We start from the raw sequence: 12,757 nt of genomic DNA, 5'->3' as shown, positions 1-12,757 counted from the left end.
CAGTCCCTATCCTTTAAATATATTTGAGCGGCCGGGCGCGCTAAAATATCTGACCACCCCTTGACCGCTCCAATATATCTGATGGCGATTAAGTTGTTACAATAAAGGGCGATAAAGAATGCACATCGGTCTTTGGAGACAATTAACGTCACATAAGCAAGAAAGAGACAACGCTCTACGAAGACGTAAAACCGATGCGCAATCATTATCGCCGGGTACTGTACTGGTCTGTAGCCGCGCGCATTTATGTTTGTATTTGGCGGTCAAACTGTTAAAATGACTGACGAATAATATAGCACCATCGGGCTACACACAGGAGAGAAAAAATAAGGCAAAGACCACCCATAGTTCTCCCCACCTGACTCTGTCGTATGTTTCGGGTAGAACGTTTAATTAAACTTTTGAACTCGCGTCAAAATTTGGCCTACATGTCGATACCCCGTCTAGTAAATAAATAATATTACTATAAATCTTATTTAGAATTTTTAGCGTTCGAAGGGTTAACACACGCATGACCGAGTTTTCCCAATGATTCAAGGCGTTAGTCCGAATTTTTAAAGTCACCGGCCTTCGTCACTGGAGGTGTCCGTTGCTTTTAAGAATGTATACTAAAACGGTGTTCTTTTTCTTACCTCAGGACTAAAGTTATTTCTCACAAACGGCGGGTCTCTATAAATGAGGTTCTTCGCCAAATGCATTTTACATATTCCCGGTACAGTGGCGCACCACGCTTTGAACGACTTGTCGTCCACAGCGTTAAGGTAGCCAAGCATCTCGTTTGCCTTCTGCCGCATGTATAGGGCAGAGTCTGATTGTACTATGCTGCAAGTAAAAAAATGTTTGCAGTTATGCCATTGACTGTAGATTTAGTGATGACTTGATGATAAATGAAAAAAATCACTGTCTTGGGTGGACTCAATTGGCCCACGAGATGGAAGACAACTTAGCTAACGATAGTTACGAACGATCTAAGTGGTCGTGGGTTCAAGTTCTACCCAGGGCTACTTCCACTTCCTATTTACACTTTAAAAAAAAATATCTAAGTTTACTGTTTACTATATCGTCGTTTTAAGTCGTTTCTGCGCAATACAAAATTAATTTAGTGATGAGTGCTTATAAAACTTGGACATTTAGTGCACCTTACCCGCTTGGTGACAGGCTAAGTGCGTTTTCACACTATCCGATCTGATATCGGATGTCGGACCGATGGACCGATATCCCATATATTTACTCCGCCATCTTTGATTTTTTCATTGAAACCTTTCCTACTTCTGATATCGGTTCGGATAATGTGAAAGCGCACTGAGGTGACAGCTTACCAGGCGGGCCGTATGCGAGTTTACTACCAATATAGTATTTTCAAAATGCTGATTGAACTATGCATGTCATCAAGAAAAATTAACATTTATGTGACACCTACAAATGATCGTAACAGTTTCACTGTAGATGTAGGTGAGTATTTTCCAGTGAAATTTCAAACGTATATTAATATTATATACTAAAGATTTATTTCATATCCAAAACATCCGCAACAAACTTCGTCCAAACTACATCACTAATAATCCACCACAGGCTTCGTCAAAAGTACATATACGTGAGAAAATCCGCAACAAGCTTTGTCCAAACCCCCAGCAATACCTACACGCTCCCATTAATCCCCAAGACGACATGTACCCGGTGTTTGGCACCAAAAATACTGGCTGCATTACCACGCTACTTAGTATACTTACGGATCTTCTATGACCACGAACTCCTGTACGGGGTCTTCGATCCTCTTTCGCAGTTTGTTGATCCACCACATCATGCCAGCGACGGGCGGCAGGTACGAGTCCACCATAGGTCTGTCTTGGCTTTTGCCCATTTTCTGCAAATAAATATTGTAGTACAGTCTAGTTTTTGTGATAAAAATAAATAAATGAACAGACGAATCGCCTGAACAAACCCAGAGGTGTATTAATTGCTCTACGGGGTCTTATTTTTAACATAATTATCCGCGAACGAAACTTTCAATAAAGAATAAAGAGTGCAACAATGATTCCCACGCAAACCATTTAAAACGTTTAACGCCCACTGCCAGAGATAAACGTTTAACGCTCAGTATTGCCAACTCGAATTTTGAAATACCCTTTCCTAAGTTCATTTCCACATTACGAATGTTCACTTGTTCCGCGCGGAGGGACTCCACTCCACGCACTATTTTTTATTTTTGTTAGTGGTTTAACGTACAACTTAAGGTAAGGATCTTACCGCCATTTCTTCGTCAAAGATTTCTTTCACATAGTCTAAATTCTCGTGCATCATATCCATCAACTTCTGCAATTTTGGTTGAATTTCGGCCTTAATTATAGGGCGGTGATACAAGTCTCCGATGATTTGGAAGAACTGGAAATAAAATGGCAAAATTAGCATCTAACACAAGTAACACACTTGCTGTTATTAAAACTGAAATTAACACCCCAATAATTATCTGATAGTTGCTGTATTTAGACGTTTGCTGTATATTAGTTCTAACAAAAATTAATCGGAATATTAATTAAATCGTGCGAAAAGTGCATAGGTATCCTACCGAGACAAACTTTGATTCTAAGATATTCAGAACCAGTTGTGAAATAAAGCATTTAAACAAAATAGCTTTGAGCAAGACCTTAGAACAAATCGAAGTGTGCAAGATTTGTCTCGTTTTTCAATTTTCTACGAAGTATGTGTTTCATTACAGATTGTATTTTGTATGTAGGTAGTGAGTGAGAAGTGAGACTGAGACTGTATGCAAGTTGCGCTCGCACCTCGCACAAAATGGCAGAACTTCCGGTATATCGGATCGGAAGCCGATGTTAATTGAGCAAAATAGTAAAAAAACTCACTTTAAACACTTGCGCCATGTTATTGCACTCATCGAGCCCCTGTGAGAACAGCGAAGCCAGCCTTCGATCCATTTGGTTGAGCACGCCCATGTGCTTCTCGTAGTCCGGGAGGAAACTGTCTGCCGGGTCGTAGGTTATGTTGCCGGGGTACAGGGAAGCCGATATTAATTGAGCAAAATAGTAAAACTCACTTTAAACACTTGCGCCATATTATTGCACTCATCGAGCCCCTGAGAGAACAGCGAAGCCAACCTTCGATCCATTTGATTGAGCACGCCCATGTGCTTCTCGTAGTCCGGGAGGAAACTGTCTGCCGGGTCGTAGGTTATGTTGCCGAGGTACAGGGAAGCCGATATTAATTGAGCAAAATAGTAAAACTCACTTTAAACACCTGCGCCATATTATTGCACTCATCGAGCCCCTGAGAGAACAGCGAAGCCAGCCTTCGATCCATTTGGTTGAGCACGCCCATGTGCTTCTCGTAATCCGGGAGGAAACTAGGTTATGTTGCCGAGGTACAGGGAAGCCGATATTAATTGAGCAAAATAGTAAAACTCACTTTAAACACCTGCGCCATATTATTGCACTCATCGAGCCCCTGAGAGAACAGCGAAGCCAGCCTTCGATCCATTTGGTTGAGCATGCCCATGTGCTTCTCGTAGTCCGGGAGGAAACTGTCTGCCGGGTCGTAGGTTATGTTGCCGAGGTACAGGGAAGCCGATATTAATTGAGCAAAATAGTAAAACTCACTTTAAACACTTGCGCCATGTTATTGCACTCATCGAGCCCCTGTGAGAACAGCGAAGCCAGCCTTCGATCCATTTGATTGAGCACGCCCATGTGCTTCTCGTAGTCCGGGAGGAAGCTGTTGTCCTCCGGGTCTGCCGGGTCGTAGGTTATGTTGCCGAGGTTCTGGTAGATGAGTGTGTAGTCCTCTAACACCTTTATACATAGGTAGTTATTAAAGTTTACTCTATCGACTCAAATAAATAAATAAATAACCACAGTACAAATTTTAAATTTAGAAAAAACCCGACTTATGGACCGATTTCCATGCTAAGAACACTAAGGATGAATCAAACAAAAAAACTAAATCTAAATCGGTTTATCCGTTCGGGAGCTACGATGCCACAGACAGACACACATATAAGTACAGACACCTCAAACTGAGTCGTTTTTGCGTCGGGGGCTAAAAACATTGACCCTGAGAAAGGCTGACTTATGTAGGTAGTCAACTGTTTTTGCGGACAAAATACTGATACACTGTTAGAGCTTGAGACCGAAGCACATCGAAAGAAGAATAATAAAACCTGTAAAGGGGACAAACCGCATGAAGACGGGGTCGAAGTTGAAGGACAAGGCCTAAAGCAGTTTAGTAGTTGGTATGACGTAGCATTAAAAGATCTTACCTTCATGATGCATTCAACGCTGATAATCTTCCCCCTTATTCCACAAAACTCCACCTTCTCCAGCTTAATATCTCAACAGTAGCCTCAAGTATTGATTCAATCATTTGCAGCCGCTTCATGTAGGTGACGAACCGCATGAAGACGCGGTCGAAGTTGAACGACTGGCGGCTTAAAGTTGATTAGAGTTGGTGTTACTTAGCATTAAAAGATCTTACCTTCATGCATTCCACGCTAATAATCTTCCCCCTTATTCCACAAAACTCCACTTTCTCTAGTTTCAATATCTCCACAGTAGCCTCAAGTATAGATTCGATCATTTGCAGCCGCTTCATGTAGGTGACGAACCGCATGAACACGCGGTCGAAGTTGAACGACCAGCGGACGGGCGTGATGCCGGGCGGGAAGAAGGTTTCTATTTTGTCGCGGTTCATTTCGTAGGTGGCGCTGGAATAGGGTGGAACACGAAATCGTATTACTACAAATTGAAAACCACACTGAATAGTACCTACATTTTGCAACGTGGGGCGTTTCCAAAGTTGCACAATGTTACTCAGTGGCGGAGCGTCGATACAACTCGATTCCCAACGGGTTCCCTAAAATTCTCTAGTATCTGTAGAAGTCCATACAAAACAGATTCCAAAAACCCCTTCGACTTTACCAACGAAAATTTTCACGCCCCGCCACTGCTATTCACTGTATTATTCGTGGGCTTCGGCAAGCCATCGCGATGTAACTTACTCTCGTTAGCAATATTCTTGAGCCCCGAGTTACACACAATGTTTTTCGTCACGCTTACAATATAAAATAGTTATTTGTTATACAAGGGGGCAAAGTTGTATTTTAACGCCGAGTGTGGAATTGAAAAACGAGCAAGTGAAAGGATTCTATAGTTGAACCACGAGCGAAGCGAGTGGTTCGTGAATAGAATCCTGAACTTGCGAGTTTTTTAACACACGAGAAGTAAAATAAATTTGCACCCGAGTGTAACACAAAACTTTTCCTCTCACTATAGCGAGGAAACTACAACGCAAAAAATGCGTTTATCACTGCTTCCAGTAGATCCACAGGTGGTAAATCATCTTTATTACTAGATTCACCTACTTTTATCATTTTTTAAGCAGTTAATTTGATGTTATTCAAGGTCAAATTACTTTACCCACTAGTGGATAAAATGCGTTTTTACCCGCTGGTATTAAAGGACAAAACACGTGTTTCCGAGCTAGTGAGGGGAAAAATAAGAAAAAATATTTATAAGAAAAAAATACTCCAGCTAGAACGATTATTGGATAACTCCCGCTCCACCTGCGTGCGATTGCACATTTATTGTGGGAGAGTGATGAAAATATACGAGTTGTAAATCAAGGATTATTCTTGTCAGTATTACATAGCATTGAGGCGGAAGATACTATGTATGTCCATTTATGTCGTTTACTCTACATTATTAAGTTCGTCAGTCCCTAAAATGTAAGACCATCGCATCGCCCGATTTTTTGGCAGAGGGTAAGCTCTTCACTAAAGACGGCAACCATCTGAACGCTTTAAGTTACAATCAAGTTTTTAAAAGACTCAAGTATAATATCACGATTTTCTGCATTAATAGCGAGTTTCGGCTGTCGCCTGATTATGTTTAGTGACTAGGGATTAGTCATACAAAATGTACTTACATAAAATGGTTCAAATTAGTCAGGCCCTTTCGCAGTTTGATCAGCTGTTCGTCGGCCTCTCCTTGGAAGAGGGACGGCGGGTCGATGGAGTTAGAGCACTGCATTATGACTAGGTTGCACACCTCACGGAGCAGAGCTGTGAACGAAAACAAGATATTAAACTCATTGCTACTCCAGAATGTGTTTTAGGGTCGGCAGGCGTCTATGGACTACGGCAAGTACTTGCCCTCACAAGGAACATATACCGACGTGGAACAAAAAATCTTATTTTCGGCATCCCAGCTAACATCATCGAAATGAAATTATCAAATTAGTAACACCGATCTGATCGCGACAGACAAAAATAGGAAAACACTAACATAAAACTTATCTCGAAGATAAAAAGGCAAATTTAGCGTTCATGAATAATGAATTTCATAGGTTCTTACATGGCGACCCTGCCAGTAAGGTACCTTTAATAAAGCGATAAGTCAGTAGGTGCCTAAATGCAAAACTATTTCAAAACGTACGTATAAGTTTCTCAACATTGCAGAAGTATCTAGAGTTGCCCCACAGCAGGCCGATACAGTGGAACATGGGTCGGATGTTCGGCTTGGCGTCTTGAAAGTCTGTGCCTTCGAAGTTCTCAAAATGAGACTGTAGGGGTCGCTGGTACACGTAGATGTCTCGGCATTCTACTACGCCTGGAATCACAAAAGTGGTGTGTGCATAAAACCACACACAAAAAAACATCTAGACTATAAATCAGTATTTTATTTAATACACAAGTACCTATTCTTCGTTTTTCCTTACAGTGTCTTTCCCATTATGATGCAATAGTATTCCGGACCTTTGGGAGGACTATGGGTAATTGGGTATGCTACCCTTATTAGATGTCATGGAACGGTCGCAGAAGCAGCCCCCAGAACCCACTCGGGTTTAAGGACTATTAACTTTACAATATTATTAGTGTATATTGCAATAAGTGGTGATAAACTTTACCAGCAACAACATTGGTCAGCAAATTCTTGAAGCACTCCAGATAGACGCTCTCTGTGGCTTCGAGGTAAGAAGCCATGCGCTTTACGCGAGGGTCACGGAGTTGAGAATAGATCCCCTCTAGGTTCTTCAGTCTGTGCGCGTAGAAATCCAAGTCAGCCGTTGGTAAAGGAAACTTGGTCCGTTTGAATGCTGCAAAATTTGGACAAGTATTAGTTTTTTTAAATTTTAATACTTACGCATCAAAGTCAACCATTAAGATTTTCAAGATATACCTAAAAGTGTTAAGAGCTTCCGACTTTCAATCCGGAGGTCGCGGGTTCGAACCCCGGCTCGTATCAACGATTGTTGTTGTTGTCATAGCAGACCCCATGAGCCGTGGCAAATGCTAGGATAACGCTAAGAGGATGATTTAAAAAAAAGAAAGTTATTACCTATGTAAGAATCCTCTGAAAGCAAGTCATGGATCTGCTGAGTCCACTTTATAACTGCGCCTTCGATGTTGGTCTTGAGATGCAAGTCTAGATCTTCACCGTCACTGAGTAAATAAAGTATACAATTTATATTTAGTTTACTCAGGTATTTATTTTTAGATTAAGGTTTAGTTTATGATTAGTATTATTGTTTTTATTTTAAGAGTTTTGTTGTGAAATAAAAAGACGAATCATTTATAATGAACATGGTAAATATATGTTGTGAACCCAAACGACGAGTGCTGCGGCAAGCAGCTGATCAAGGCAGTTCAAACACTTTGTAGAGCACAATTAAGGTACCTATTCTTGAATTTATATGGCCTTCATTTCGAATACGCCCAGTCCACAATTCCACATCCTTAACCCTTTAGATACCCTTACACAAAGAAGTCCCTTGTGTATTGTAACTATGTATACTTATAACATCTATCTCAAACAAAATTTCTAGCATTGAAGCACAAAATCCTCCAAAAGATAGGTATTATTGAAAAATCTTTACCAATAAGTAAATTTATTATTCAGAAAATACATACAAGTACCTATACACATTTTGCTACAAGACTTACCTTTCTCGGAACCTAGCTTCAGCTTGAAAAATGTTTTCTACTCCCGTTGGCATGGGCAGCATCACTTGACTGGTCATTTCACCTTTTAGCTGCACAAAACAATAAGTATTTCTAATTACCTATACTATATCAAATGTTTTGGAAAAAAAGTGGTACACGTTGGCAGCCGATCGTAAGATCCGGCAAATTTTTAGGCATATAGTGAAACGTGAAAGTAATTTTCTCACTCCCTGAGTTGATGGAGCCCCGCTATTTTGCTTGCTAATTTGCCTTTCGGGCATTTAAAGCACCCGACCTTCCTCTCACCTATTATTGGTTTTATGAGTACCGTCAAAACATTACACAGAAATCCTTATTGCAGAATGGACGCCTCATCTTCTCACGTAGTGGGTACAGCGCCATCTAGCTATAGAATACTTAACTAATGAAACACTAACCTGATGCACCAGATTCCTGAGGTCATTAATGTGATCGGCACTTCTCACTGCAATTTGTACCATCCTACGCGGTGACTCTGACTGTGTCGAGTTGACACCACAAGTAGTAGGTACGGCTGCTTGTCCCGATACCGTCTAAATTTGAGTTTCGGCCTCGAAACCGCTGTCTTCTGTCAGTGCCAAGTTCCCGAACAGTGTCGAGAAGGAACTCTCCTTTTGTTCGAGCATTACACAGCTTGAATTCACTCCTCGCATCAGCGCCTGAATGTGATGTGTTTGCTAGTAGATGGTTGTACGTGATGAATGTCTGAGGTTCAGCGAGATGATGGATGTTCGTCCTTCTTCTGTGCCATATTAGTGTTTATTGTATGTTAACTTTTTCCCGTTACGTATATATAGGGATCATATATGTATTTTCACAGTGCTTTGGTTTATCTATAATGCTGTGTTAATTTAATTATTATGAATAAAAATAAAATAAAATAAATGTGCCCTTCATGTTGTTGCAGAAGATTCTGGTTCTCGAGGTTGCAGAGGAACGGCCCTGTCACGTCATCATAGTAGTACAGTGCCATCTATGTATAGAACAGCTAACTATACTATTACAGTTCAATCAAACCTGGTGCATCAGATTCCTGAGCTCATCAATGTGTCTCTTCATGTCGTTGCAGACGATTTTCGGCCAGCCCTTCTGATTCTCTAGGTTACAGAGTAACGCCCGATCACCCCATCATAGTAGTACAGCGCCATCTATGTATAGAATAGGTAACTACTATTACAGTTCAATCTAACCTGGTGCATAGTAGCTACAGCGCCATCTATTCTCTAGGTATAGAATAGTAGTAACTCTACTACTATTACAGTTCAATCTAACCTGGTGCATCAGATTCCTGAGCTCATCAATGTGCCGCTTCATGTCGTTGCAGACGATTTTCGGCCAGCCCTTCTGGTTCTCTGGATTACAGAGCAACGGCCCGATCACCTCCTCCGCCATGATGCTCAGATCCATCAGCACATTGCCAGACATTTCGCCAATCGTGACATTCTGGAATATAATAAAAAAATTAAATGAAAAAAAAACATATTTTTGGTGATATGATAGTTACGATACATACATATAATATTGGAAACTTTCCAAGTCAATCAAATTAGGTATATTCCACTTGGAAATCCATACTAATATTATAAATGGGAAAGTGTGTGTGTCTGTTTCTTTGTCCGTCTTTCACGGCAAAACGGAGCGACGAATTGAAGTGATTTTTTAAGTGGAGATAGTTGAAGGGATGGAGAGTGACATAGGCTACTTGTCTCTTTCTAACGCGAGCAAAGCCGCGGGCAAAAACTAGTGTAATATAAAGGGGACTAGATATAGGAATCTGTATCTGTAGGTATCTGTCTGTATCTGAAATCTCCAAATTTGGTGTGAAATAATGAATGTACCATCGGCAACACTGTTAGCTGTACATTTGTAATCCTTATTACAAGGGCATAAAGTTTACCCATGGTTAGTTAAGAGTGTTGCTGTTAGTATGACAACCTGACTGTGCCATAGCAATCAAATTATTACAACTGACAGCAGATATATACATGGGAGAAGGTTGTCTGGTAGAGATCACTCTTTAGCGATAAGACTGCCTGTTATCTGCCTCTATTAATAATCATTTGTTTGGTCTCCACTCTCCACTGTATCTTTTGCTGAGGTGTGCCAATAAAGAGTATTCTATCTATCTATCAGATATGTGTAGCAACAAGAATCTGTTAAGAACACTTCAATTTATTGATTTTTTTTTGAATTTATTGAAGCTTTGTTCATACAATGTAAAATTGAACCAAACCCCAAATCATTCAACAACTAAGGTGTCCTTGATCCATGCTTATCCTGTTTGAGCTTGTACCTCATAGATTAGTCTTACTGTTAATACAAATGAAATTTAAAAAAATACAAACCTTTCTAAAGTTGGCTGAAGTAAGGGCCTCTTCTGCACTCCTCAAAAAGTAAACCATCTTGCCTCTGCTGATTGGTGGAAAGGTCAATGAACATGTCAAAAGTCCAGCTGTGTTCATACGAAATACGAGTATTGGAGACTTTTTATTTTCATACCACCTGAATAAGATATGCTGCAAAAAAAATTTTACTTAATTTATGTGTTGATTGAGATTTTTTTGTTTAAGTTATAAAATAGGAGGATCTGGCATCGGTCTGTTCAGCAAGAACTCAGGGTGTTAGGGACAGGATGGGGGGAGGCTACCCAAACTGCCCAAGGCCAGAGTAAATGGAAAAATATGATTCAAGCCCAGATTACACCCCAGCAGAGGGTAACAGGATTTAAAGAAGATAAAATAGGTACACCTGGCATGCAAGCATGGTCGCGTGATAAACGACGTAACACCAGGTCTTCCTTTTCGCACTATTTGTAAGTGCGATAGGGACATACCGATGCGATAAAGTTTATCAAACTATTGTGCTGCGTTGCTGCTATAAGTCGGACCTTGGACCAATGTCTGCCTTGAATTTAATGACTGCTAGCTTCTTACTTGTGAATTTAGAAAGATACAAATCTTTTGCCTACTTTGATCTGCTGATTTTGATTATACTAGGGTTTATAATCTAAACACTTAAATAAAAATGTAAAGCTAATGATGATAAATAAAGGAGTTTTACCCTGTCGTCTGAACTTATGAACTTTGCCCATTTGTCAACCTTCTGTTTTAGCGCCTTCAATAAATAATCTTGCATAAATTCAAGCCGTTTGTCAACTTCTTCCTATAAAAATACATAATAATTTGGTAAATAGGACTTGATTACAAGCTTTATAAGCTAATGCATTTTTTTTCCATTACTTACATCAGTCATGTTGAATAATTCCACTAGTCAATCACATAAATCAAATAAATATAGTGTTTAAGTGCACATTGTTAAAAAATAATAAGTATTTAATTATTTTCTTTTATTCTTTCTGTGCACAAATCAATATTGACCAAATTTGTTTATAGTGTTGTCTTGGCAACGAATATAGAGTTTGAATTTTTAAATTTCGAGCCATTTATATGCACAGACTAAAAAACATGGCGTATTTCTTCTTAAATATTTGAAAGTTTGGAACGTTTTATAATGTAGCTCAAATAGTTTAAGTTTACGCCAGTGCTGCCATACTAAGTAAAACTTAAATTACCTTAATTTAGGGAATTTTGTTTAAATAAATATTTAGGGAATTTCTTTGGGGAATATATTGAACGCTTTTGATAAGAAAAACACTTATTCTTCTTCTTCTTCAACCTACCGTTTTCCCGGCCTAGCACCAGGGTCTGCTTAATTTATTGTTTTAAAATAAAAGGGGCGGTCAGAGTATAGCAAAAGGGGCCCGATTCTGGGACTTTTTTCACGTTTTTTTATTTATTTATTTATTAAAAATACACAAAAGTTAACAGTATTTCACCAAAGCACTTATGTGGTAATATAATTATGTACATGTGAAATTGACATAAATAAAAGCAAACACACTTAAAAGTTAAACTATGGTTATTACATTAATCACCTAAGGAGTGTAGAGACTATGAACCTTAAGAGTTTTCTGTAAAACACACCAACACTATCAGCAAATATGTCAATATCGTCTGTCTCCAACATGATGCGGTTAAGAGCAGCTCGGGCTCGAGCGGTGCGCCGGCCGCCGCGAACAGGCGCCGCCGCCGCCGCGCCGGCACCGCGCCCGGCATGCCAACCACCACATTCGCTCTTGGCACTTGCAGCCCCATTCTGGCCATTCTCTCAAGCACGGATGCGTCATCTACTCTATGGTGAAACAGTTGGCGGTAATGCATAATATGCAGCAGTTTCCGTCTGGTTTCTAGAGTTTGAAGACCAACCATTCCTGTTACGAATAGAGATGGATACATATATGGGTAATATACGTACAGTCGTTTGTAAATGTGCCTACAGAACTTCCTCTGCACTCTTTCTAGTGATTTGCCAATAACTTTTGGGAATACTGGTGTGAGTAGATAGATAAAAAACCTTTAACACAATTATCAGAAGTGAATACTTAGAATCTTTCCTCAAAGCTCTTCGCTCCATCCATTTACCGCAATGATGGCAATGTTTGCCAAAGCAGACCAGATTTGGCTATGAAAAAACATACGTATATATATTATAATCCTTAAAAAATATATGTTTTACTATAATAGAAAGTAATATTGCAAATACTTACAATTTTTGGCATTGTATGACCATTTCAATTTTCAAATAAAACCTTAGACCTATATATAGGGACCCGACATGTTGTTCTATGCCATAGATTTATATATATTAAGCTAGATTGAGTTGTTAAGCCAAAAACTTTTACTAGTCTGACAAGAACGCCTTTCTGCA

The 12,757-nt window shown here is 39.7% G+C and overlaps 1 protein-coding gene across 1 annotated transcript in view; it reads right to left on the bottom strand.

The window, feature by feature from the left end:
* LOC125232316 (dynein beta chain, ciliary-like) overlaps nt 1-11,242 on the bottom strand; it is a 66,558-nt gene extending 55,316 nt beyond the window's left edge. The window contains 12 exon segments of the mRNA XM_048137942.1: nt 633-822; nt 1,731-1,864; nt 2,248-2,382; nt 3,612-3,803; nt 4,486-4,714; nt 5,935-6,070; nt 6,444-6,617; nt 6,916-7,104; nt 7,347-7,450; nt 7,952-8,040; nt 9,263-9,433; nt 11,234-11,242. Of these exon segments, the coding sequence (XP_047993899.1) occupies nt 633-822; nt 1,731-1,864; nt 2,248-2,382; nt 3,612-3,803; nt 4,486-4,714; nt 5,935-6,070; nt 6,444-6,617; nt 6,916-7,104; nt 7,347-7,450; nt 7,952-8,040; nt 9,263-9,433; nt 11,234-11,242 (1,752 nt within the window).
* Nucleotides 11,243-12,757: the final 1,515 nt, after the last annotated feature.

Source organism: Leguminivora glycinivorella, chromosome 13 (genome assembly GCF_023078275.1).
Source record: "Leguminivora glycinivorella isolate SPB_JAAS2020 chromosome 13, LegGlyc_1.1, whole genome shotgun sequence".
In the NCBI taxonomy this organism is placed as follows: domain Eukaryota; kingdom Metazoa; phylum Arthropoda; class Insecta; order Lepidoptera; family Tortricidae; genus Leguminivora; species Leguminivora glycinivorella.
The sequence above is the reverse complement of the archived record's forward strand: the minus strand, read 5'-3'. Positions and strand labels throughout refer to the sequence as shown.